The sequence below is a fragment of the Ammospiza caudacuta genome, chromosome 9 (genome assembly GCF_027887145.1).
Source record: "Ammospiza caudacuta isolate bAmmCau1 chromosome 9, bAmmCau1.pri, whole genome shotgun sequence".
NCBI lineage: Eukaryota > Metazoa > Chordata > Aves > Passeriformes > Passerellidae > Ammospiza > Ammospiza caudacuta.
In genome coordinates, this window is record NC_080601.1 from 25344375 (window position 1) to 25371338 (window position 26964).

The 26964-nt window shown below is 59.6% G+C and overlaps 1 protein-coding gene across 2 annotated transcripts; it reads left to right on the top strand.

Moving 5' to 3' along the window:
• The first annotated feature begins 1189 nt into the window (after positions 1-1189).
• Positions 1190-26582, top strand: LDB1 (LIM domain binding 1). 2 transcript variants are annotated; one of them, XM_058810318.1, is made up of 11 exons: positions 1190-1285; positions 20478-20580; positions 21176-21220; positions 21431-21506; positions 21737-21839; positions 22018-22190; positions 22421-22543; positions 22714-22797; positions 23111-23234; positions 23644-23792; positions 24156-26582. In XM_058810318.1, the coding sequence occupies exons 1-11, from the start codon at positions 1261-1263 to the stop codon at positions 24384-24386; spliced, it is 1236 nt and encodes a 411-aa protein (XP_058666301.1). In that variant the 5' UTR covers positions 1190-1260; the 3' UTR covers positions 24387-26582. The 2 variants fall into 2 exon arrangements, with proteins under 2 accessions (XP_058666301.1, XP_058666302.1); XM_058810319.1 differs by having other exon boundaries at positions 23644-23786.
• Positions 26583-26964: the final 382 nt, after the last annotated feature.

Below are 26964 nucleotides of genomic sequence, written 5' to 3' on the forward strand. Positions count from 1 at the left end.
GGACAATGCTTGCCTCTGCAAAATGGGCTCTGTCCCTACAGCTGGTGTGCAGGAGCAGAACTGCGTGGGGCTGGGCCAGGATCCCTGGTGAGGTCCTCTTGGTGGGTGTCCCCCTGAGAGACCCTGTCCGTACGGCACTCTGCTCCTGCCCTGGCATCTCTCTGGTCCCCAGCCTCACCCGGGATGCTAGCACATCTCTCCAACATAGGGTGCAGCACAGACCAGAGCAGCTCCCAGACTCCTGTCCAGCAGCCTCTGCCATCCCCTGCTGCACAAGGCACAGCAATCGCAGCTCACACTCTGACTGTGCAAAGCGCTGCTGCGAACCCCCTTCTTTCCTGCCCTCCGGCCCTCTCTGCCCCCTTCCTTCCCACCCACAACCTCCACAGCGCCGTATCTTTCCCGTGCCCCGGGGCGGGGGACTGGCAAGGTCCCAAAAAGCACAATCCTTCAGCAGGCTCCTCCATGCGGAACAGCCGCGGCGTCCTCTACTCGTCCCCACGGCCTCCCAGGTGGAAACCCCAACAAGCTGCCCTGAGACACCCGGGGTGCTCATCGGCCACCCCGGGCGTGAGTCCCTGAGCACTCGTCCCTCCGCTTGAGTCCCCCTCAGGCCCTGGGAAGAGCAGCCCCGGCCGGGGGGGACGGAAGCCTCAGCCCTGCGCTGCCCTGAGAACCCTCACCCACACACGGGGCTCTGGGGAGAGCGCTACCCCCGCTCCGACGGCCGCAAACCCCAGGGGGCAGCGCCGAGAGCCTCCTCAGAGCGGAGGGGGGAGCCTTCGTCCTTCCCTTCGTGTCCTCCCTCACGGACCCCCCGGTCACACACCGGGATCCCCCCGCCCCTCACAGCGAGGGGGAAATGGAGGGGGGGGCGCGTGCGTGCGAGCGGGACAGCCGCGGCAGCGACGAGCCGGGGGGGGCGCGCACGCACGCAACACGCACGCGCTCGCGGCGGGGGGGAAACGGGGCGCCCCGCGCACGCGCAGAGGCGCCCCCACCCGCCCGCCGCCGGCGCAGCCGCCCCCGCCCCCGCTCCCGCTCCACCGCCGCGGCCCCCGCCCCGACCGCCCCCGCCGCCGCTGCTCCTGCTGCCGCTGCCGCCGCTGCTCCGCCGATTCGCGGCGCGCCCGCCCGCCAGCCTCTGGCTGCGGCGCTACCCGTCGCCCGCCGCGCCGGAGCCCGCGGCGCGCCGCCCATGCGAGACCCCCGCGGCCCGGGCAGCGCGCAGCGACCCCCGGCCGGGCCAGGCATGTGAAGATGTCAGTGGGCTGTGCATGCCCTGGTGAGTGCGCGGCGGCGGGGCGGGGGCTGCCCCTCGGGCTGGGGTCCCCGCGGCATCGGGCTGGGTGGGGAGCTGGGGGCCACCTACGGGGTGGGGGCCCCAGTGGTGTTGGGGTCTGGCTGTGGGGCTGGGGTCCCCTAAGAATGGGCGCTGGTGTCCGGCTGTGGGGCTGGGGTCCCCACTGCATTGATGTTGCTGTCCTGCTTTGGGGCTGAGATCTCCAGCTACGGGACTGGGGTCTCTATGGCGTTGGTGTTGTGGTCTCCGTGTCATTGGTGTTGGGGTCTCCGTGGCATTAATGCTGGGATCTCTGAAGGCATTGGTGGTGGAGTCCAGCTATGGGGATGGTCTCTCTATGGTATTGGTCCCTGATACTGCATGGCATTGGTGCTGGGATCTCGCTGTGGGGCTGAGGTCTTCACAGTGTCGGTGCTGGGTCTCCATGGCATTGGTGCTGGCATCTGCCACTGGTGCTGGGGTCTCTGTGGCATTGGTGCTGGGGTTTGGTTATGGGGCTGGGTTCCTGGGGCATGGCTGCTGGGAGCTGACTACAACACAGGGGGCTTTTCAGTGTAGATGCTGAGGTTTGGTCATAGTGCTGGTGCTGGGGATAAGCTATGGGTGTCAGCAAGGTGTGGACACTGGAGTCCTAGTCACTATGGTGTGGCTATTGGGTCCAGCCATGGGGGTGAGGTCCCCATGGTACGGGCTGTTGGAATCCAGCTGAAGGTCTGGAGTCCCTAGAGCGTGGACACTTGGGTCTGACTGTGGGATTGGAGCCCGATGGTCATGGGTGCTACGATGTGGTTGTGAGGCTAGGACTCTATGGCATAGGTGCTGGGGTTCCTATGGCATGGATCCTGAGATCTGTTGGACTAAGAGATCTGGGACCCAAGAGCACATGGGTGCTGGTACCAGCCTGGAAATGGGACCCCACTGGCAGAGTGCTGCAGGGGCATTGGGCAGTCATGCAGGTGGCACTGTGAAGAGTGACCCCAAAGTACCCCTGTGGCCAGAGCAATAGGTCTGTGGGGTGCCACAGCTCCCCGTGTAGGTGTGAGGCACAGTGTCCCTGCAGAGGCTTGCCAGTGCTGCTGGTGGACGTGGATGCTGTACGGCCCCCCACCATGGCCATTGTGGGGTGTCTGCTGGAGAGCTTGTTCCTAATTCTGGAGCCTGCGGGCTGGCAAGGCTGCAGGACTACATAGGAGGTGTGATGAGTTGGTGAGGTCTCAGCACCTGGGAGGGTGCTGCCGCAGGGATACTCATCTGCACGCCTGGGCTTGGGGGCAGGTTTGGGGCAGCTGGCCTGGCTGCATCGCTTGCTGCTGCGTGCCGAACGTTGCTGTGTCAGGAACAAGGCAGGGCAGGGGTCCCGGAGGGCTGCTGGAACCTTGTCCAGCGCCAGGTCCCTGTAGCGCTGGCCAGCAGACAGGGAGCCAAGTTTGGGGGACCCTGGGGAGAAGGTTCTGCCATTTCCCTGGGCATCTGGCACATGGGGTCCCTGTGCGGGAACAGCAGGGATGCTCCTCAGTTCCCGTGGCAGCATCCCTGTGGTCCCGAGAGAGCCTCCTGCTAGGCCAGGAGCCCATGCTGGGGGGCTGCTGGAGGCTGTGGGGCGCTGTGACAGCACACGGTCCCCGTGCCTCCCCCGGCGCCGCCTCTGCCCAGGGGTCTGCAGCTGGATGAGCGGGGTGGGGAAGGGGTGCCCCTGCGCGGCGGCCCCCCGCCCCTGCGCTGCCTGCGCCTCGCCGCCGTGTTTCTATGAAGCCAGGCGGCCCCTTCCCCCATCCTCCTCCTCCTCCTCCTCCATCTCCCACTGGAAGCTGCCAGAGCGCTGCTTCCTCAAGCAGAAAGTCACGTGAACCTCCCTGCGAGCCAGGCCGAGCAGCCACAGCACCCGCCCCGCAGGCACCCCGCACCGGGGCACGGCACCCTCCGACACCCGCAGCCTTGGCGGGGCTCCCGCCGCGGCGGGGCAAAGGCCGTGCGACGGCCGACGGGGGGCCCTTCGTATTCCCCGGGAGCTGGCCCCACGCCACTGGGAATGTCATCGGCATGTTGGTGGATGCAAAGAGGGGGGTCCTCCCTCGGTGCGGTGATGGGGAGCCGTGGGGTCAGCCCTCACCTGGGAGTATCCCTGTGGATGGCTTCATGTGTTGTGTCCCCCCCATGCCGCCCCTGCCCGCTGCCCCAGGGCAGGGAGGACACGAGGCTGCTGTGCGGTGTTGCCGTGCAGTGTACATGTGCCCCCCGCGTCTTCCCCCGCTGGGGCTGGGTGGCACGCCGAGAGCCTGCGCCCCCCTCCCCCTTCCCCTCCCCGGACTGTTTATCGGAATATAGAAAAAACAAGCTCTGCCGCTGGCCTCCCGCCAGCCAGAAACATTTAATGAGCCGCTCTGCCCAGGCTGCTCTTCAGGGCTGCATTAACTTGGAGGAGTTTCCTGCTTGGGAGCTGCTGCCGGGGGGGGGGTGGTTTGGCTGCTCCCCTTCCAAGTTGTGCCCTCCCAGAGGGATAATGTACTCCTTGCTATCCCTGGGGGTGCCTCCTGCCCCACTGCAGCTCCTCTTGCACCCCTCCGGAGATGTTTCCCTGCTCCTTTCTTCCCCTTTGCAAGAGCTTTGGAGCAGGGAGGCTGCTCAGCTGGGAGGCTGGTGCACTCTTGTCCCCGAGGATAGCGGGGAGCTGCTGGGGCAAGTGGAGGCCTGAGGGGGGCTTTGCCCCCCACCTCACATATGGAGAGGTGAGCAGCAAGAGCGTAATGGGCTCAGAGAGGAGGTGGCAGCGGCTGGGGCAGCAGCTGGCTGGTGCTGGTGCCGGTGGTGCTGTGCCCAGGGCTGCTTGGAGCAGGGCCGGCAGACAGGTCTTGGCATCCAGACCCCAGCGGGGCCCTGACCCCTGGGGGCACCTCTCACTCTCCCAGCATGCTCTGCACTTTCCTCCTTAATTATTTTTATTATTATCATTGTTTTTCCCCCTGTAGTGATGGTGTCAGTGCAAGGGGGGAGGAGGGAAGCGAAGCAGAGTAGAGCTGTTCTCCCTCCCTGCGGGGCTGGCTCCAGCTTCATGGCAGGGATGGCAACTTTCCCAAGGTCAGCACCTTCCCTGGGACACCTTGCAGAGAACTAGCCTGTGCACGCCTATGGCTGGAGGGAGAGCTTCCCAGGGCACATGCTTTGGGTCCCGGCATGGACACGTCCAGCCAGGGCACAGCCCGTTGCCGTATCCCTCCCTTCTGCCGAGCTGGCGCCGTGCATCCCCCACTGTCACGAGGCCGAGCTGTGCCACATGCCTTCTGCGACAGATGCGCTGGGAAAGGGATGGCAGCGAGCGGGCTGAGTGCCGCGGCGGGGGGGCAGGCAGCCCTGACCTCTGTGCACTCTGGCTCCCAAACAGCCCCGGGGTGCCTGGCACCTTGGGGTGCCCCGGGCCTGCTGGGGAGGAGGGGAGCAGTAGGGGTCCCGAGGCCTCGTTGTGCATATTGGTGCGCTCTAGTCCAGGCTTTCTTCACGTTACCAGTGATGTTTGGATGAAACGTGTTACTTGCCCTGTCCCCCTCAGCAGCACAGTGCCTGGCACTGATACCGTGTGTGCTGCATTGCCTGCACACTTCTGGCATGCTGTAGCAAAGTTGTGATGGGTTTGTGGCTGTCTGGTGCTCAGTGAGGGGATTCCTCAGGGGTCCTGTTGTTGGTGTGAGGCACCATCACACTCCTTGGGGCCATTGTGAGCTCACCCAGGATTTGCCTGGAGAATCCTGCGTGGGTTAGTTCCACACCAATGCCAGCCGTTTCTGCACTGTGTGTTTGCACTGGGCCCCAGGTTTATTCCAGGAATGTTATTACCTGCTCGGCACAAACTGCTGTGAAAGCTGCTCCCCTGGGAGTGAGGGGATGCCCCTGGGGGATGGGGCCTCCAGGGCAGGGAGGTACCTTGTGACCAGGTGGCTGTGTGCCCCCGGCAGGGCAGGAGCCAAAGCAGCTCAAGTGTCCCCTGCCCATCCCTTTTGGGTCAGATCACTCGATTTCATGCCACCCTCTCCTCCCCTAATCTGCTCTGAGATTCTCCCGCCATATCCATGTTGCTAGAACACGCGAGGCATGAGTCTGCTCTGCATGGTGTGCCAGGAGCATGCTGGGACACTTGGGAGCATGGTGCCCATGCACAACAACTGTTGGTGTGTCCTGGTGCCCCAGCTGCACTATCAGCGAGAGCTCCCAGCTCTGTGCAGGGTGACACTGGGCCCTGGGGCTGCTGTTGTGCACAGTGTGGGTGCACCCCTGGGCCTGGGAGCAGTGGGTGTGGGGACAGCTCCCCGGCTGGTGGGTGCAGGCAGGATGGGGCTGGGTGACCGTTATCAGCTGCCCGCAGGCTGCGGCTGTGGTTTCCTGCCGGTGCTGGGGGGAGGGTGCTGGGGAGCAGGCAGGGCTGCCAGGGGGCTCCTGTGCCCCACCTGGAGCGGGGATACTGGCAGTAGTCTGCCCTTCTCCCAGGATCTCTGCTGGGCACAGTTGGGGTGGCTGCAGCAGGGGTGATGCTTTGCAGGTTTTTGGGAGGTTCACTGCTGCGTGCTCATGGGAGTGTGGGAAAGTGGGCTGTGCACCATTGTTGGATGTCTCTTTTGAGCAGGAGTGCTGGTGGAGCTCAGGAGTCTCTAAAGCTGTCAGACCAGCCTCCCAGTGCAGCCCACCCCCTTCTCTCCTGGGCAGGTCATGGATGGGAATGAACGTTAAACCCGAGGTGCAATCTCCGCTGTGGCAGGCGCTGGCCCCTGTCCAGCCCTGACCCGCCCTGCCCGCAGGGCGACTGATAACACCCTGCCCACACCCCTCTGCTGCCACTTCCTTTGGGGGGCCCTGTGGCATGTAGCTTCAGCCCCGCTTTTGCAGGGTGTCTCTCTGCCCCAGCTTTGTAGAACCCACAAGGTAGCAGAGCTTACCCTGCACCAAGGTGACGGTGCCTGTGCCCCAGGATGGACCTGTGGCTGAGAGGGTGGCACGCAGGGGGTGGGAGGGCCCCTGCTTTCTGCAGGAGAAGCAGCCTCAGGCCCTCTACTACGCACCAAGGGACAGGTGTTGTGTATGCAGCCAGGTTTCTGCAGTACAGCTCAGGTGTCTGTACATAGTGATTGCAGCTCAAGCCAAGCTGGGACATTGGTGGTGTTGTCTGGACCATTCTACACCAGCCACTTGTACCAAACTCTGCTCTGCTATGTGCATTCTCCTCCAACCAAGGTCTTGTGCAGCCTGGGGGTCTGCCCTCCAGGGCAGAGGTTGCCCCTGCATGCTCTGAATAGCTGCAGGGTGGTGGGTGCCAGCTTGTGCCTACACCAGCTCTTGCCTCTCTACTAGGAGCCCATGGCAGCTCATGGCGTTGCACGCATGCAACTCTGCTGGGCATGGGGCAGGTCCAGGCACCCCGACCTGCCTGCTTCAACTGGCCCAGGGCGGGCCCGGGGTGAGCCCGGGGCAGCTGCGGGCAGGGGCAGGCCAGAGCACGGCAGTGGGAGCTCTCTCCCTGCTGGGGATGGCAACACAGAGCTGCTGGAGGAGCTGATGTGGTGCGGCATTGCATGGAGCATGGAATGGGGGTGCTGCATGGGTACGGGGAGTGCCAGGCTGCCAGAAGTCCTTGCAGAGGGGCATTTCCCTGCTGAGGCTGGGGAGATGTCCTTATGCTCCTCCCAGCTTGGTGCCCCTGCCAAATCCTTTGGGCAGCCACGGCATGCTGTCGTCGCTGCCAGCGCGTGCGCAGCGGGAGGCTTGGACGGTGGCAGGGTTCCCCCCCAGAACCCCAGGCTGCCCCCGGGTGGCATAGATGGGGCTCTGTGTCAATCCCTACAGGAACTGGACCTGGAGCTGTGGGAGCTGCCATCACCATCCCACCGTGGCTGTGTCCCTGCTTGGCCTAGCTGGTGGGGAGGAGGCAGCTGCTAACAGGAAGGACACGCATGTTAGCAACAAAAACACGGCAGTGAGAGGAAGCAGAAGCAATGCATTATTGATGGAGCTATTTGATGCTGCTATATTCGGAGAGCTGCTCCGGAGTGTTCAGCAGCACGGTGTAGGGGGGTGGCAGGGGGTGGGCTTAGCTGCTGGAGTTACCTGCTTCGAGTGAACCATGTACAGCCATGGCCCTGTAAGATGTCCCTTACCTTCTCCCAGGGGAGCTTCTAGTGTGGGAGGGCACAGTGACATGTGTGTACCAGGAGGGATGGCAGCCTTAGTTGGGGGGGTTTGGTGGGTGGCAGCTCCTGGCTGTGTAAATCTCTTATGGATGCCAAGGGTCCTCTGTGGCTTGGGAGACAAGACTGGAGGAAATGCAGGGGGAACAGTGGGACAGAGACCAGGATGCTCTCTGACCAGGGCTGAGTTCCTGTAGTTGCAGGGCTGGGTGTTGAGGATTCTGCTTTGGTTGTCTTTGAAGCAGCAGTGCCTGTCCCTTGTTGGTCTTCTTGAGGGACAGAGGGCAGGCACAAGATGCTGAAGCTGTGCAGCCATGCTGCAAGTCACCCCTCCCTGCTGTGGGTTCCCAGGCCAGGAAAGGGGCTGTAAAACGAGCCATTCTTGTAACATGAGAGAATCCACCTGGAGGCTCTGGAGGAGCCTTAAAACCCTGCAGCTCTGGCGGGCTGGCCCCGGGCTTCTGCAGAGGAACTGGGGCTCACTGCTGTGGGTGGCTATGCTGGGGCTGAGGTCTTGCAGGACGTGCATTGCAATGTCTCAGGGATGGTGCAGGAACACTGTGGGGCATTTCTCTGTGCTGGTGCCATGGGGAAACCCCATTCTAGCAGGATGTGCCAAAGCTTGCTTGTGGACTGCACCTTCCCCTTGGAGCCTTTGGGCAGCCCAGTGGTGCTGAGGGTGACCCATGACACCAGAACCAGGTGTGATGTGAGGGTGGACACCCCATGTGAACCTCATGCACTCTGGGGTTCTGCACCCCTCTCTAACCTTTCTCCACATCCTCTTGTTTTGGAGAGGATAGTGCATGCACTCGGTTGCTGCTTGTCCACTGCTCACATATTCAGATTGATTTCTCTGTCCCATGCAGGATGCTCAAGATGTGGCCCTGTAACTTCTCATCCTGCTCTGGCAGCTTTTTCCCAGCCCCTTGGCTTTATTTCTGTCTCTGGGTGTCTGGAAGTGGTTCTGCCTTCGAAGGGTTAATCCCAGGAGCCCCCAGGATCTGCTGCCTGCCTGGCATGACTCACCATGTAGTTTCCAGCCTCCCCCAAACCTCCTCTGGAGAGATGGATCTGTGGCTTCTCCAGCCAAAAACAGGGGCCCCTCCTGCTCCAGAACTCCCTTTTTATCTGGTCATGCATAGCTTTAGGGAGGAAAGAAGCCCCTCCTTGAGAAACAGGGAAACAAAGCATATTTCTGTTTGAAGGATGGTAGGATTTGCAGGGTTGGCTCTTGTGTTCTGGAAAGGGGGGGCTCCAGGATGCATGCTGTGCTGCAGGCTGCATCTGCATGCATGTGATGGTGCCCAGGTCTGGCTGCTCTTTGGACAAGTCTGTGAGGTTTGGAAGTGCCTGGCCAGTGCATCTCCCGGTGCAGGCTGTGCTGTTTGCAGAGCTAGCAGATTTTTATTATTATTTTTTATGTAAGCGCGTGCCCACATCCCTGCTCTAGGCCTGCTCTTGCCAGGGCCCTGGCCGGGAGTCAGTGTGAGCATGCCCTGCCTCCTGCCCTGCTCGCCTGGGATCCCTCAGGCACACTGCAGGCACACTGAGCCATGGCCACAGGGATCAGAGACACCTGGGCATCCCCTGGCTACCCCGGTCCCCACCGGGCTCTTCCCATCCGTTTCCCTGGGAGGAATCCCTGTGCTCACTCCTGCTCTCGCGCTGCTGCCAGCTCCCTGGGCTGAGACCTGTACCAGGTGTTGGGTCAGGGCTGCACTCTGGGGAGACCAGGCAGGCATGGGGCCCTTGCTAGGGGGAGAGTGGAGGCTGTGATCTGGGGGATGTAGTGCCCTAGCACAAAAACTGGGTAGCCCTGTGCTCCCCTCACATGAGTGCTTGGTGAGGAGGGGGCTCCCCCACACCGTTGCTGCCACACACGCTTCCCAGCTGCATCCCAGCCCTTCTGCTCTCCATCCAGCGTCTATTTAATTATTAACTCGGCTATAACCATAAACAGCTGGGGCTGCTGCAGCCACGTGGACCAGTCCAGCGCTGTCGTCAGAGCTGAGCAGGGACACGTGAGCAGTCCCGGAGGGCTGCTGAGCCCCGGGATAAATTGCTCCAGGCATGTTTGCTGTGGATGCACGGGGCCTGGGGATGAATGGGGGCTGCTCTCTGATCCCCTGGCCACGGCACTGGTGCCAGGAGTCTCTAATGTGGGGACAAAATGACCCTTTTTTCACTGTTTTGCAGTATTTTGCAGTAGCAGCGTGGTGTTCAGTGCTGGTGGGTGGTTGTGCCTTGTGTGTCTTTGTGCCTGGAGTGGGAATGGGGTGCGGGTGGACTGCGTTTAATGGCAGTCTTGGCCAGGAGAGCTGTGCCATCCCGTAGCTGTCACCAACATTACAGCCAGAACTTTTTTTGGCCTAATGATGGTGGGGGTCAGCATGCTGCAGCCCCATCTCACCCAGTGCCACAAGATTGGGGCTGGCAGGAGGACACGGCAGTGAAGGGCCGGCATGCTGGGGCACTCACAGCATCCCTATGTCCAGTTATCAAGGCACTGAGAGCATGGGTACCTCCAGCTGCATGTGCCTTTCACAGAGTAGGGTGTCACAGAGGTTTTTAGGTTTACAGTGAATTGTTTTCTCTGTAAATCTGGGGTTTACAAAGAGTTTTAGTCTATTTAGCCATGTGGCTGTGGAAAATGATGCTTCCAGGGTAGCCTGCAAGCGGAAGGGGAAATCATGGTGGTGCAATGTGGAGCAGGACAAGGTTGGAGCCTACTCAGCCGATGAGTGTCGGGGACAGGAGTGAGGGATGCTGCCTGTCCCTCTGCAGTGCTGGTCCCAGACAGCCACATCCTTGGGGAGCAGGGGGCTGCCCCCACTCTTCAGGTGCCGGGCTTTGGGTGTGCACAAGCACGGAGGGGAGGAAGCCCCCAAAACCTCATGGATGAGGATTTGCACCAGCCCTTTCTGCTCTGTTCGTGTGAGGGGGGAAGCGAGTGTGCTTGGCAGGATCCAACTGGTTGTACCTGCATTACCCCAGGGCTCGGGGAGGGGATGAGGAACGGGCCCGGCCCTGCAAGCAGGGGGATGTGGGAGGGTGTGCATGCCCCAGGCACGGGTGCACACCCGGCCGGGCTGTGCCGGGAGGCCTTTGGGAAGGCATGCGAGTGCATGCCAGCCCATCGGCCTGAACAGCAGTGCATGTGTGCAGGGTGAGCTGTACCAGCACACACGTGTGTGTGTGTGTGTGTGTGTGTGTGTGTGCGTGCACTGAGCCCCTGGGCTTGCCGGCTGGCAGCAAAGGTCTGTGCCAGTCTGACTTGCCAGGGCAGGAGAAGCTGCAAGGGGCAGATGTGGGGCAGAAGGGGAACGGGGAAAATGGATATTTTTAATAACGGAAATTTTCATAATGGATTTTTTTCTAAAATCTTCTAACTGGAAGAGGTTGCAGTTTTATCAAGGAAGGGGGACCCTGGGGGTATGATGGCAATTGCAAACTGGAGCATTTTATTTTTCATCCCCCCTCCCAAACAAACCGGTTGTATTTTTTTCTCGTCTGAAACTGAGAGAAAGGGAAACAAGTTTCAAAAAGAAAAAAAAATCCTGAAAAAACTTCAGACACCCCGAAACCAAGCTAGGGAGATAGTCTATTTTTATTCAAACTTTCGCAGTAGGGAAAGAATCCCTGCCCCGGCTGGTGCCGGGCTCCTCAGCGGGACGCGGCTCCCTGATCCCCATCCCGGGGAGTGCCTGTACCGGCACCGGGCGGGGGCAGACAGCTCTCCGGGGACCCCCTTTCGGGCGTCACCCCTGGCCCGTGGGCCCCCGGGCGGCGCGGGGCGGGGGAGCCGGTGCGGGGGGAGCGGGCCCCGCTGCCGCCGCCGCCGCAGCCATTGTGGTCCCGGCCGCGGCGCAGACAAAGGAAGCGCCCCCGCCCCGCCCCGCGCCCCGCCCGCCCCGCCCCGCGGCGGCCCCGCGCCGCCCGCCCGCCGCCGCCGCGCCGCCGCCGGACCCCCGCCCGCCGCCGCGCCGTGAGTCACCCCGCCCCCCCGCGCCCCCCTGCCCCCCCGCGGAAGTTTCCCGGTCCCCCCCACCCCGGTGGCGGCCCCGCTCGGGCGGCGGAGGTGAGGGCCGGGGTCCTGCCTGCGCCGCCCCCGCGTCTGCGAAGTTGTGCGCGGCCGCACCGCGCCGCCGCTCCCCACCGGGGCCCCGTACGGCCCGGGGTCCCCGCGGCAGCCCCCTGCCCGCTCTCTGTTCCCCCTGTTCCTCGGCTCTCCCTGTCCTCAGCTCCTCTCTCCTTCCTCGGTTTCCCTCTCCATCCTTACCCAGTTCTCCCGTTCCTCATCCCTCCCCAGCTGCTCAGTGCATCCTTGGCCCCTCAGCTCGTTCCCTCCTCTCTAGCTCCCATGTGTGGCCTCCCCTTCGCTGCCTGTGGTGTTCCTCCCCTCCCCTGGCTCCCCTTTCTTTCCACCACGTATTGGCTTTTGGAGCGGCACCCCCAGCCTGGTGGGGTGCTGCCAGCGGCCCCCATGCCCTGCCGTGCCCTGCTCCATTCCAGCCCGCATCTCCCTTTGTTCTTCTCCGGGTTCCTTCCCCTTCCGAAGCCCCTTGACAGCTGCCCCACGCCCTCCTGCTCCTCCTGCCTTTGCTGTCACGGGGTTCACGGGGCCAGTGCCCGGCGCTTGGGGCTGCTCGCCTGCCGCACCTCACTGCTTGCTGCAACTTCATCCTTGCTCGCAGCTCAAAGGGTCCCGCCAGCCTCCCACGGGTGCAAAGGGAATAAAAGGTCCAAGAGGTGCAAACACATGAGGGCCACACATTTTTCAGAAGCTGCCTTGCTGGGTGTCCAGGCTCAGGGGGCCGTGGGCATAGGGGGCTCATTCTCCCTGGCAGACAAAGCACTGGCTTTACCTGGGCCAGCCAGAAGTGGGGACCAAGCTGAGGGTGAGCACAGCATCCTCGGGAGTGGGGAAGCCTCATCAGCTCCAGTTTAGGAGTCAGCATGCATGCCAGAACTGTGGAGGGGTGTCTTAGCTTGGCGGGTGTTTTCCTGGAGCCCCTTTGGTAGAGCCTGCTGTGGTAGGCTGCCCTGATCTCAGGTGTCTGGCCTGGTAGTCCCTGCCAGCCCGCCCGCTAGCGATGGGTGATAAGCGCTCCTGGGGCTCCCTTGGCTTGGGCAGTCCAAATCCCATCCCTGCAGCCTTAGCTGGCAGGCACCAAGGCAGGAACCTGCTGAGCAACTCCTGTCCCTAGCCAAAGCCAGTGCCGCAGCAGGAGCCAAAACCAGAGGTGTCACCTGCTCTCAGGGTGAGGTGTGAGTAAAGGGGTGCAAGGCTGTGGGGTCTGACAGGGAGTCACCTTCTGGGGGCACACAGTGTGCACCTAGCCCACACTGCAAACTGTCACCTGCTTTCTTCTCACCAGGAGAAGGAAGTGAGCCTGCTCGAGGCTGGGCCAGGCAGGTGTGAGAGCAAACACCCCTTCCCAGGGGCTTCCCAGTTGTTCTCCAACGTGCTTTCGGTAGCACCTTCTCTGAGCAGTTTTGCAGCGACTCCTCCAGTGCTGGTCAGGTATCAACTCTTACTGCTTCTGTTGCAAGTATGAGTAAATATCAGTGTCCTTGTTCCTTTAGGTATTGGAGTGTTCTCATTGTGGGGGAAGTTAAGGTTTGAACTGAATATGGTCTTTCCACTCCCTGTAGAAATCCCAGGTTTGTGATCTCAGAACCCCTTAAAGAGTGAGTACTGCTGAGCAGAATGACATAAAGTTGTGTTGCCTCAAAGTGGAAAACTTGTGATCCAAGGGGGACAGGCTGGTGCTGGAAGGTTTGGTGGCACAAAGGTTTTGCTGCCTTTTGGTGACTTTTCTCCTCACCAGGAGCAGGTCGCAATCCATGTAAGATAGGAAAAGGGCAGTGAAAAGCCACGGAAGTTCATTTGAGGCAAAGGTCCCCCAGTCTGGGGACCTGGAACCTCTTTCAGCTTCTTTTCAGAGAGCAGCGATAGCTGCAGGCCCTGAGCTTGCCCAGCTCCTCAGGATGCAGGAGCAGAGGATGATATGGACCAGTCCAGCCCCAGGACTCCATTCCTGTTCCATGGCTGGTAGGGTGGCAGCAGTGCTTGGTCCAGAGTGGTCTCTATCAGTGTGCCCTCTTTCATGTGCTTACAGCTCTGCACTGGTGTGAGCTTGACATGTCCATTAACAAGACAAACCTGAAGTGCTCTGTGGTGGCAGAGCAAGACAGCGCTTCTCGTGGTCCTCTCCCTTGGAAAAACTCCCATCCTCTGGGTGATCTGGGGACTGAGTGCTGCTGCTGTTGTTTGCTCTGTGTGTGTGTTTGTGGGTTGTCACGCTTGCTGCAGTGAGGTTTTGCTGCCCCGTGGATTGCTGTTGTGTTGGGTGGAGTTGTAACCAGGGATGCCGGGGTAAGAGGGTTTCCCTGGGGCTGGGTTCCTCCTGCCTTCAGGACCACTGGGCAAGTGTGCTTGACCGTACTGTGTCCTTTTGCTTCCTGGGGTTTTGGCCCTGTCCTGCGCTGGTTGTCCAAAGGCCTGACACCAGTGGCAGCACTTGCGGCCTGTTCAGAGGTGGGAGTCCTGCAACCACTGCATTTGCCCTGTCCCCAGTGCTACCGGCAGCCTGCCTGTCCCTTGTTCAGCAACTCCCATGTTGCCTTTGAACCAAGCACTGAGAAGAGAGAAGTTCTGCCTGAGCAGGAGGGCAGAGACTTGCCCTGGCAGCTCGAAGAAGCAATGGAGGTGCTTTGTGAGCTGCACTGAGAAGGTTCCTGCCATGCTCGCACTGTCCCCTCCTCTCCATGGGCATCTGTGAGCGCTCCAGACCTTGTGGCAGGCACCGCACACCAGCGCCATGGTTTGTCCCCGGGCGCACGCTGCCCCAGCGAGGCCAGCTGGATCCCCGCCGCGGGAGTTATCCAGCTTTTTTCCCCCTTCCGGCGCGGGCGTCTGGCCGGCTGCCAGGGCTGCGGGGCTCCACCTAGGAGGCAACATGGAGCGAGGCGGCCGGCGGCGGCAGGGCCGCGTCTCCGGAGACTACGCGTCCCAGCGTGCAGCTCTCGGCGCCTGGCAGCGCAGGGAGCGAGGGGAGCGGTGCATCCCGGGATCGCGGGTCTCCATGCGCCACGTGGGGCTGGCAGCCTCCTGCGCTCCGAGGCGGCGGCGCCGGGGGTCCTGCCGGCCGGGGCATCGCTGCGCGTCCCCCGCTCTCGGTGTACGCACAGACCTCGGCCTCTTGCTGTCACTTCCCTGCAGCGTGGCTCTCGGCTCCAGCTCTCCTGGGAAAATCTTGTCTCTGTGGAGGGCTGCCCTGAGCAGCAAGCTCACAATGACATGCAGAGCTGTTTAGTTTTGCTCCACCATGTGCGTGGCAGGCAGCTGTGAGCAGGGATGTTGGCTTCATGTTCTGCAGAGCCATCGGCATGGTTAGCTATAACTGAATTATTCTGTGTTGCCGCAGAGCCTGGAAAACCTTTGATGATGAAAATCCTAGTTTGTCAGGAGGCTTTTATTCTAGGTATGCTGACAGGGTTTTTTTTCCAGCCCCATGGTTCCCACTCGACATTGTTTGCCAGTGCTGCACCGATGCGTGCTGCAGGTGGGATGTGAGAGTGGCAGGGCCCCTGGGTGAAGGGGTCTGGGAGACAGGGAAAGTGTCTGAAAATTTGAAAGGTGCATTTCTGAGGCTGAAACCGACAGTGTTTGATTATGGATCATCTTTGAGACAGTGAACTGAAAGGAGTAATTAGGGACAGTGGGATATTTCCCTGAGAGTTGCAGGAAATGACTGCCTCGTGGTAAGTTGATAGTAGTGGAGCTGAAACTGGGTTATCTGTGGGATTGCATCTGGGGCTTGCAGCCGTGAACGTGATTCAATTTTCTGGCTGTTTTACAATTGGCAGGGTGTGCTTTTCTCCCTTTTTCCCTCCTGGAGAATTCCCTGTCTACGTGTCTGAATCATCTGAGGAAGAAAATTGGAAAGGGGAGACTCCTCCTGTCCCTAGACATTGCAGGAGACCCTGAACCCTGGCAGAGCTGGGGCTGTGGGACTGCGCTGAGCCCTGACCTGTAAATCCACATCCCGGGCAGGTTCTCCTCACCTGATGCTTTCAGATAACACTGCTTTGCTGCCTACATCAGGATTGTCACTTTGTAATAGTTAGCTGCACGTAATTGTCCCTTCTCTGACTGTCCCCCTAAATTTGTGACCCTTTGCGCAGAGAAGAGCACCCTTGGGTTCAGATGCTTTGTGTGCTCCCGTGGGGGACTTTTGCACTAATATTGCAGGATTTGACCTGGGGCTGGGACACCATGCACGTGGTGTGGTGTGCGCAGGGAGGCAGCTTGTGGTCCAGATAAGCTCTGTGGATGGCTTGGATGTGCAGCATGGGAAAAGAGAGAGAGCAATCCCTTGCATGCAGGTGGCGATGCAGGTTTTGCCTTGGGACAGGTCAGGGCCAGGCAGTGTCCTGGCTGGGGTCAGCCTCTGGATGCCACTGAGTCCGTGGCACATGGTCTCCTCCAAAAGTGGTATCTCCTCTTCCCTGGAAAGCCCAGCCTCGTGAGAGCTTCAGCTTCACCGGTTGTGCATTTTTAAAGCAAATGGGGTTTCTGCAAATTGATATTGTCACTGATAATGTCTCGGGCCATGTCTTGGTGGGTTCCACCTGGGCTTCTGTGGGCTTAACAATAGCGTTGAGTTTGCAACTGGCCTCTCCCAGTCCCCTCTATTCCAAAGAAAAGAAGAAGAGGTGAAGGCAAGCTTGTGGGGGCAGACCATGGTCTGCTCCATGTGCCTCTGCCTGTCTGAGTCACTCTGAATACTTCGTGTTTGCCTCCCAGCCCTGCCAACTTCCCGGACAGCAGGCACTGTCACTGGGCAAAACCACGTGAATTCTTTGAGATGCTGCCCTGCACCCAGTCCCAGATACCACCCTCATGCCAGCGGTACTGGCCTGGGAAGATGTATTCCTTCCCCTATCAGGGCGCCCACACCCCATCGAGGCAGCCGTGTGAAACAATGCCGCTATTTACACTTTAAAGCCTCGTTCGGCAGCACGGAAGCAGGCACGGAGCATTCCGGGAAGCACCAGCCCGACTGGCCTCTTCTTCCCGGGCTGCTGGGAGGAACAGGACACTCCCCGGCTGAGCTGTAACCCTGCAGCCCCTTTCAAGCCCCACTTCTTCATTTTTTTTCATAATTTATGTTTTTAGCCTCTGCCTTCCTGGTGAGCTTTGCTGCTTACACAGAGAGCACACTGGCTGCCCAGGCAGGGGTGGCTCCTGTCTGGTGGGGGGCACTGATTCCTGCCAGCAGTCACAGGTATAGGAGGAGCAAGATGATGCTGCTTTGCCTTCGTCCTCAGCAGTTCTTTGCTCTTTGATGCTGAACTGCAGTTATGGGAGTTCAGGCAGGGCTTTTCTTCCTGCTTTCCATGTCCCCTGCCCAGGCAGGTAGCTCCAAGGTGCTGGTCTTGGCTCACAGTACCCTGCTGTCTCCTGGCTGTGTTGGCTCTGTGAGGTGTCCACTGTGCTTTTGGTGCCTTGGGAAATCTGATGTTCCCCAGCTCTGTGAGCTTGGCTAGGATGTGAATCATTCCTGCTCCAGCAAACCCACCGGACAGTGCACCAGAAGGGCTGCTAGTTCACAAGCAGGAGCAGCAGAGGAGAAGGCATGTGGAGGGTTGGGCAGTGCTGGGCTGTACGTGAGTCACGGGCAGAGCACCTGCCTTCTGTTCCCTGGGCGGGTGCCCACCTGGAGCTGTTGACTTGCCCACGCTTTTGTGGCAGGTCTGTGGACCTGGACTCGGCCAAGGATGCTGAGCTGTGAGATCCCTTCCCGGGGCTCCCTTCTGCACCTCCATGCTGAGAAGGAGCCATGGAGCCTCCCTCCCACCTGGCCACGAGCACTGTGCTGTTTGCCCAGACCTGCCTGGGCCGGTAGCTCACCAGCTGCAGCGTCAGCCTGATTTTTTCCCTTGCTGAATGTTTTTGTGTCGCTGGGCCAGCCCCTGTGAGCAGCCACAGGAAGCATCTCCTGTTGCCTCATGTTCCACACGGGCATTGCGTGCTCAGCCACCAGGCAGCATCCCTGTTTGCACCAAGCCTGCCTGCATCACCAAGCCTGCCCAGGTCCTGTGCTCAGAGCAGGAGCAGGCAGAAACAGCAACTTGGACCAGGTGCTTGGGACGGGCCACATCTGCGTTTCTGTGTCACTGCACCTGGCTGGACAGGGCTGGCAGGCAGCTGGGGCAGTGTGAACAAAATAGGTGGTGATGAAAGGATGTCCTGGACCAGGCAGCATGGCCTATGTGTGGGTAAAAGTTGGTGTTCCTGCTGCTGTAAAGTAATTGTGTTACTTCATGTAATGTGTGTAGTGTGTCTATAGTGAATGTAGAATTTGGACAGCTTGTATCAAATCCTAAGGCTGTTAGTGTTATTTCAAACCACTGAATCCAGTGACATATTTTATGCTGCAGTAAAAATAATACTTAGTCAGGATGCCAGTCTTGCTGAGATCACATAACAGGCTTCTCTCTGCTCCTGTAGATCTGGCACAGGTCACTCAGAGCTCCAAAAGCAGGGTGTTTCCATATTAACCTGCTGGGAAAGGCCCAGGATGGAAATGGAGGCTTGGGTAGAAGTGATGGCTTGGCTTGTCTTCTGTCCCATCTCCAGCAGCAGGGAGCTAGGGAAGAGCATGAGAAGCACATTGGATGGAGAGTGATGAGTCTCCCTGGTCTCACCACCCCAGGAGACCTTCCTGCACCCTGAAAAACAAGATAGGGACTGAGGATAGCAAAAAGCCTTGGGAATTTAGTTTTCCCATGTCTCATCAGTGAATGAAAACAAAGACTTGAAGGATGAGACCTGCTGGGTCTGATTTTTTTCTGCCCTTCAGGACATGATGACCAGAAACAAGCAGTGCATCAGCCGCTGCTGTCTCTGCCTAATGAATTTGTTTGTTTTCAACAGAAGTTTGGGAGTTTTGGGAAGTTTCCTATGTGCTGAACATGCTTCAGCATCATGTTGTATAAAAACAGAATGGAGGAAATAGAAAAGCTGTGTTTCTAGTACAGTTTGGGGTGAATTATTGTATGTTAGGCACAAATTGATGTAGATAAAGCAGAAAGCAAAAATTCCTCTGCAGCAGCAACTGACTAGCACTGAACTCCCTATTAAAAATTGTTTTATCTACGAAAACATTCAGTAAGAGCAAGGGGCCGACATTGTTAGCAGCCATATGAGAAATTGTGTCATGTCCCACTTATCCTCACTGCAGGCGGGCAGGAGTGGGAACAGTGAGCCACGGCTGAGTGGCTGGGCTGGCTCCAGCCCCACAGCACTGGTAGATCCTGGTGAGTGCTGGAGAGAGGCTGGCTTCAGCTGCTGTGGGAAACGTGGTGAAAAGGCCCCAAGAAAATCAAGAAGTAAAACACCTATTTCCCCCGTTGCAAGTTGGATTTAATGCTCGGGAGGTGACCCCTTCCATTTTTGACCAGCCCTTGCTCAGCAGTGTGTGCAATCCCTGTGACTGCTGACTTGGGGTCCCAGATGGCTGGGCAGGGGCGAAGGTGATGCCTTGGTTATTCACCTCTGTTGGCTAATGAGCTCTTTGTTGCAACAAGCTGGACATCTTGAGTCCTTGTGCTGGTGGCACTGCTTTCCTTGACTCTGGTGCTTTTTACTCCCCTGCCGTATCCATTACAGTCGAGCTGCTGCTCCGATGCTGTCCCAGCACCCTTCTGCACAGCGTGGCCGTGGAGCCCAGGGGGGCAGTGGTGGCATCTCTGGGGCGCCGGGTTGGCTTTCTGCAGTCCTGGCGGCTGGTGGGCGTTGGGAAGTGCCTGTCGCAGGGCTGTGAGCGGGCGGGAACCGATGGGGATCCCGCCTTGGCCCCGGCTGCCGCGGTAGCCCGGCCCGGCACGGCACGGCCGGCTCCGGGGCCGCGCCTGCGGCGGGACGGGGCAGACGTGTCTGTGCTCGGCAGGGCCGGCTGAGCCGGTGGAGCCGGAGCTGCCTGGCAGCTCGCCCACTGCTGCGCCCCATCCAGGTCAGCCCGTCTGCCCGCCTGCCTGCCGGCAGGGAGGGAGCCGCGTGCCTCAGCAGCGTCCTGGCGCGGCGTGCCGGGTCCTGCCGGCCCCGCGGGGCTCGGGAGTGCTGCTGGCAGCCGCTGCTGCCGGGAACTGCCCTTGTGTGCCAGTGGGCTGGGGAGTGTGGGAGCCCCTGACTGCCCCTAAGGAGTCTGGATGGGGCTGGCTCTGCCCACCATACCTAGTGTCTCCTATTGGCAGGTCTGGGCGCCCCCAGGTTGCTTTCAGGATGTGTGCTGGTTTCACACATCCTGTGCTCTGTTGCAGACCCCATCACACCCCATGCCCCTCTCTGGGCTCTTTGTCCTTTGCCCTGGTGGGCAGTGAGGCTTTGGGGTGGTTTGATCACAGCTGGGGGCTGGCGTGTGGGATCTGTCTGTCCGCCTGGATCCGGGTGGCCACTGGCCTGCCTGAGCGGCAGATGGTGGCTGCCTGGGGACCCGCCATCCATCCCTCTGGGCAATTATTCACCCGTCACCATGACGATAGAAAGGTCAGCAGAAAGATCCTGTGTGATTCCCGGGTGGGTCGGTCAGTGGGATTAGGAGCAGTGTGGGAGGGAGGGCTATGGCCCAGCCCCTCTTCAGGCTCACCAGCTGGAGTGTCCCCCACGGGCACATCCCCAGAGCCCAGCCAGCTGAGAACTGACAAACTTTGGGTACTGGTGAGAAACCCTTGGGATGTGGTTGGGCCCCTCTGGCTGCTGATCCTGAGAGCTCAGCCTTGACCCTGTAAGTTCCATCCTGCACAGGGGAGGCCTGGAGCTGTGTGTGGGATGAAGGGAGTAGGCTGACATCTGGGGGGGAGCAGAGGAGGGATGGGGCTGTGCTGATGGAGTGCATCCTTCTGCCTCCTCCTCCTCCTCTTCCTCCTCGCAGCAGCAGTGTGTCTCTCCTCGCAGGGTGCCCCGACTGACCCATGTCCCCTCTCTCTCTCTCCAGGCTGTTCCTCTAAGTCATTCAAGCTGTACTCGCCAAAGGAGCCCCCGAACGGCAACGCCTTCCCCCCCTTCCACCCAGGCACCATGCTGGATCGAGATGTGGGGTGAGCTGGGGCCCAGGGAGGGGTCTGCAACGTTGAGGACACTGCAGTTTGCACCCCAGGGTCTGTCTCTGTGTTGTGCTTCCCAGCAGCAGACAGAGACTGCAGTGCATGGAGTTCAGTTAGCACAAGAGCAGAGGGAATTGGAGCAGGCACAGGTGTTAGTGGTTGAGAATGAGTGCTATTTGGAATGAAGGAAGCCTCCAGGTCTTGAGCTCTGTCAGGCCAAGCCCATTGCCTGACCAAGCCCCTGGAGTGACAGGGAGCCCTCCCAGCTCCTGCCAAAACAGTCCCTTCTTCAATGTCTGTCTTGCCTGGCACTAGTCAGTACTGCAGAGGAGCTGGGTATGTCCCCAAGGAGCAGTTGGCTAGGTCTCAGGGGTGGAGGAGCCAATGCTGTGGGATCAGAGCCCAGTTTTGGGCTACAGCTCGCCCCATGGGGCTATCAAATATTGGCAGCCAGAGTACAGTCTGCACTGTGGGGAGTCACTCAGCTCCAGTGAGTCTGACTGCCTGCTGTAGCCAGGGAAGTAGGAACTGTGGTGAGCAGGGAGATCCCTGCTAGCACTGACATGCCTGCATCTCTTTCCACTGCTAGACCTACTCCTATGTACCCACCAACGTACCTGGAGCCTGGAATCGGGTAAGCATGGGGGCTGGTGTGGACCCTGCCTGGGGGGAGCTCATGCCTGTGGTGGGGGTGCCAGCATGCTGTCTGGCTGGGGCTTTTGGGAGGATTGCTCAGACTCTGCCAGCCCTGGAGGGGCTCTATGTGTTCCCCCTGTGGGCCTAGGGCCCCTCCACAGCCTGTGGCTGCCTTCCCCTCTGATGGCTTGCTGTGCTCTCTGGGCAGGAGGCACACGCCGTACGGGAACCAGACCGACTACAGGATATTTGAGCTCAACAAGCGGCTGCAGAACTGGACAGAGGTAGGCAGCTGGGAGGGTGAGGGTTGGCCAGGGCAGTATTTCAGCAGTGGGGACCCCCACCACCTTCTGCCATATGTGGCCATGGGACAGGGCTTGTCACCCCCGTCTCCAAGCACTCAGCTTGGTGCACAGTCTTCCCTGGGTTGAGCACATGGCTGCTGTGCCAGGCAGCCAGTGTCTGTCTGTCTCTCTCTCCTCCCTATAATTTAGCATCTCTCTGCTATCCCCAGGAATGTGACAATCTGTGGTGGGATGCCTTTACCACAGAGTTCTTTGAGGATGACGCCATGTTAACAATCACTTTCTGCTTGGAGGATGGACCAAAGAGATACAGTGAGTACCAGCTTGAGCCCTCCTTCCTAGGGGCATTGCCCTTCAGCAGGAGACAGTGTGTGCTATGGGGGATGTGGGTAGCATGTCAGAGCTTAGCTATTTCCAGCTAGAAGGTATGGGGGGACCCTCTTCATGTACATTCCTTACTGACCTTATTTTCCTCTTTCTCCTGCTGCAGCGATTGGCCGGACTCTGATTCCCCGTTACTTCCGCAGCATCTTTGAAGGGGGAGCCACAGAGCTGTACTACGTGCTCAAGCACCCCAAGGAATCCTTCCACAACAATTTTGTCTCGCTGGACTGTGACCAGTGCACCATGGTCACCCAGCACGGCAAGCCCATGTTCACCCAGGTACTGCCAGCACCCGCAGCTTCTGCTGCCCTCCTGCCTTGGTTTTTTGTGCCCTCTTGGTGGCTGCAGTCCCATGGGGCTGTGCATTTTGGGCTCATGGGAATGGATTCTGCGAGAGGCAGAGGCGAGCCACTGTGAGTGTGCTCCAATGTGCAGCAGGGGTTCCCAGGGGCTCTGGGCTGGGGGAAGCTGGGGCAGCCTGTGCCTGACCCTGTGCCCTGCCTGCCCAGGTGTGTGTGGAGGGGCGGCTCTACCTGGAGTTCATGTTTGATGACATGATGAGGATAAAGACGTGGCATTTCAGCATCCGCCAGCATCGAGAACTTATTCCCCGCAGCATCCTTGCCATGCATGTGAGTACAGCTCCAGGAGCTCCCCTGGGCATGGGCAACACGGGGCTGTGAGCTCCTCAGGCTGCCCTGCAGGTGGGGGATCTCAACCCAGTCCTGCATTACGGGCCAGGGCACGGGAGGGCTGTTCCCAGCCTGGAGGCAGCTGAGCCTTCTGTCCCTCTCATTCCTAGGCACAGGATCCCCAGATGCTGGACCAGTTATCCAAGAACATCACACGCTGTGGGCTCTCAAACTCCACACTCAACTACCTCCGAGTAAGTGTGCGAGAAGAGGGGGATTGCAGCTCTGCAGTTCTGCCACATCTTGTACTCTCAGCTGCCTGATGCCTTGCTGCCCTGGGGTGTGTGGGTAGGCTGCAAGGCTGGCTTTGCAAAAGGGATCTTGCAGAGGCTCTGTAGAGAGCTATGAGGCAGTGGGTCTGCCAAATCCCAAAAACCCACGGCGTGGCTTGGGTGATTGCAGCACAGACGTCTGCCTGTAGAGGTGTAGGGTTAGGGTTATGGGGTCTCCATTTGGCTGAGGCTCAGAGCATTGCAATCTAACCCAGAGTCTGTCTGCTCTCTGCAGCTCTGTGTAATCCTAGAACCAATGCAGGAGCTCATGTCACGGCACAAGACCTACAGCCTCAGTCCCCGGGACTGCCTCAAGACTTGCCTCTTCCAGAAGTGGCAGCGGATGGTCGCTCCTCCCGGTGAGTCTCACACTGTCTGCTGGGACTGCCTGTCAGTGCAGGCTTCTCCCAGCCCCAGAGCTGTTCTTGACTTTGTTTCATAAGGCTGGGGGTGGTGAACCAGGCATTTGGCTTCTTTCTATGCTGGTCTGCCTTCCCAGTGGGGCAGAGCAGGGCTGCAGGCAGCCAGTACTCCCTGCCTTGAGGCTGCCAGCTGCTTGTGGAAAGCAAAGCAGGGGTGGAATTGTTCCTGCCCCCTCACCTGTCCTCTGGTCTAGGAGGACAGCAGAGCTGTGGAGGTGAGGAGGGTGGTGATATTCCCTGGAGGGGGAATGTGTTCCTTGAAGAAGTAGGGTTTGCATAAAAGGGCCTGGGGGGCACCAGCTTCCTCTTGCTGGCACTGACCATGTATGTCTCCATCCTTCACCAGCCGAGCCAGCACGGCAGCAGCCCAGCAAGCGCCGGAAAAGGAAGATGTCAGGGGGCAGCACCATGAGCTCTGGTGGGGGAAACACCAACAACAGCAACAGCAAGAAGAAGAGCCCAGCCAGCACCTTTGCCCTGTCCAGTCAGGTACCTGTAAGCATCCCGTTTCCATTCTCTCTTCCTGCTCTGGGGTGGAGGGGAGGGTTCCCTGCCCCTGCCCCTGGGAGCTGCTAGGGGGAGGCCCCCAGGGACTGCGTATCTGAGCCACCCCAGTTCTTCCCATGTGGTGGAGAAAAGAAGGAGGGGGTGTCCCAGCTGCCTTCCCCGAGTCCCTTTGCTCTCCTGCCAGGGAGTGAGGATGTGTTTGCCCCACTCAGTGCCCAAGCTCAGGTTCTGCAGTGGAGATGAGGAAGTGACACTACAGCTGGGGAGAGGGGGCTGCGCTGATGAGAGGGGGGTCTAGTGGCCCAGGCTCCCCCCACCTCGATTATGTTTCGGGACCGTCTCCCCTTTCAGGATGTGATGGTGGTAGGCGAGCCCACGCTGATGGGGGGGGAGTTTGGGGACGAGGACGAGCGCCTCATCACCCGGCTGGAGAACACGCAGTTTGACGCCGCCAACGGCATCGACGACGAGGACAGCTTCAACAACTCGCCGGCGCTGGGGGCCAACAGCCCCTGGAACAGCAAACCGCCCTCCAGCCAGGAGAGCAAGTCAGAGAACCCCACGTCGCAGGCGTCGCAGTAACGGCCCCCCCGCCGCCCCGTGGACTCAGTCCCAACCAATCTACCTGTACATTTGCAACGGAGAGTGACTGGGAAGCGGCGAGGTACCGGGGGCGGATCAGCGCCACGTGAACGATGGGGCGCACACCGGGCAGGCAGCCCCCAGCGTCACCCCCGCCGCCTCCCCGCACCCCACGCCCGCCTCCCCGACGGACCCCAGGGCAGGGTGGGTTTCCGGGGCCGTAGCTTCATTACTCCCCGTCCGCTCTTCTTTTCTGCTTCTTGCCCAGAGAGCTTCTCATCCCTGTCCCAACATGCCCAACCCCTCCCTGCCGAGCGAGGGGGAATTAGTGGGGAGGTGTTGGCAGCGGCTGGCGTTACCAGATGCCATGTGTTGGGGTCTGGCACAGCGCAGAGACCCTCCTCCTCCCTGGGCCCTGTGGTTGGTGTTTGCTGAGCAGCCACTTGCAGTGGGGTTGCACATCCCCTGTCCAAGGTGGGGCTGGTTGGGAGGGGCAGTGATGGAAAGCCTTCCCTGTGCCTCGGGCTCTGCCACGGAGCTTCCTTGTGCCAGGGTCAGATCCTGCAGTGCTGGGATGGTGTTGAGGATAGGGCCCTGTCGCATTTTCCCACTCTCCTGCACCTTCCCCTTCCCCTCGCTCCCCAGAGCGAGGGCGCAGCACAGCCATGGGGGGACTCTTGTATATAGGAAGTGCGTGGTGGGGGGCTGGGGGGCACAGAGGACCCGCGGCTCTGCTGGAGCAGCCGGTGCCCTTGTTCCCTGCCTGCAGCCCCTGTGTTCCCCTCCACCCTGCGTGAGTCTGCCTGGGGCCCCTTTGCAACCCCTGGCTCCTGGTACCTCCTACTTTTGTCTTTTTTTAAGAAAAAAAAAAATAATATTATTAAATTGTAAGTTTAAAAAAGAGAAAGAAAAAAAAAATGGAAAAATACCCCCTCAGCCCCCTTGCCCATTCCCCCCTCCTGTCCTGAACCCTTTTACCCTGTCCTGACTTTTGTACAGGCTTCTTCTCTTGGAAGTCTCATTTTATATCCAGTTCGGAGAGCTTCAAACCAAGGAGAGACTTTGCAGACTTCCTTTCTAATCCCTCCAGAGGCCCGGGGGGCAGCCCCCCCCACCTCTCTTCTCAATGTAAATCTTGTGTGCTGTTGTCCCTGCTCCCCCCTCGGGTTCGTGTACCTCGTGCTTGTACATTTCCGCGCTGTAGACAGTGTGTACGATACTGTTCTTTCAATGTGTTATCACTAGAGCAGGTGCCTCCATTGATGTTAGGGGAAATGATGAGAAAAATAATAATTTTTGGGTTTTTTTTTTTTGGTTTAAAAAAAAAAAAAAAAAGAGAAAAAAAATAATCCCTTCCAAGGCTTTTTCCAAGGAGAAGATGGGAGGTGCCAGGGGAGGGTGTTTGTGCTAACTAACCAGTTCACCCCAGCAGCCTTGGAGTGGGGTTTTGGGGGAAGGTGGGAGTCTGGGCTGCCTGTGGGAACACCCTGGCATGCCCCATGGTGGGGTTGCAGCAAGTGCTGTTGTGGGAGGGGACTGCCCGAGTGGGGGTATAAGTGCATGTAAGAGTGTGTGTGCGAGAGGTCTGTGTGTCTGTCTGCGTGCGTAAGGGAGCCTGGGGCAGGCAGAGCAGCCCTGAAGTTTGGGGGAGTGAGGGGTGCACTCCATTCTCTCTGTCAGACACCCCCAGTTCCCTGCTGGGGATCCCACAGTCTGTGTCCCACTGCTCCATGGGGCTTGGGGCTGGCAGGTGTCACTGAGGGCCTGCCTGTGCCAGGGCTCTGGCTGCTGCAGGGGTGCTACTAGCACTCACTCCATGCTTTGCCCACTCCTGGGTGAGACTGCAGGAGGTTGCTGAGGTGGGGTGGGGGTCACCCTGTGTGTCCTTTCCTTCTGCTGTCCATGTGGTTGGGCAGGGAGACAGAGCCTTGAGTCAGCCCTGGCGTGATCTCAAGCTGAAGATCCCTGGAGAGATGCCTGTGTTGGCTCCTGGGCCCCTCCATGGGCAGGCTGGAGCTGGAGGGTTCAGCCCCTCAGACCCCCAGGCACAGGGGTCCCCACAGCCCCTTTACAGGCAGGAGTGGGAGCCCAGTGTGGCAGGGAGGGGGGCTCTGCATCACAGTTAAGGTACGATTCTCCATGCCATGCTGCACGGCTGCTGTGGAGGGTGCAGAGCCCTCACTGCCATGGGCACACTGTAATGCCTTTTTGTTTCCTTTTTTTTTTTTTTTTTTTTTTTTTTTTTTCCTTCCTCCCCTCCATAGTTTGTGCCATTTATGAGTCATGTATGGTACCAATAAAATGACTTTTTGGTTTGAAGCTGTCCTGATCACTTACATCTGAGCATGGGACCAGGCTGACGTGGGCAAGGCAGAGGGGAGTTGTCCCCTCATGTCCCTGGTACCCTGGCAGGGAGTGTGGGCACAGGGCTCACTGTGTTCCCTGGATGATGCTGGCCTGCCTCTGCCTGCTGGTTCCCAGGCACGCCACAGCCATGGCTGGCTCCCTGCCATGCCATGGATAGCAGAAATCCCAGCAAGGGTAAGGTGCTGGGTTGCTGGGAAATGGCCCCAGTCCC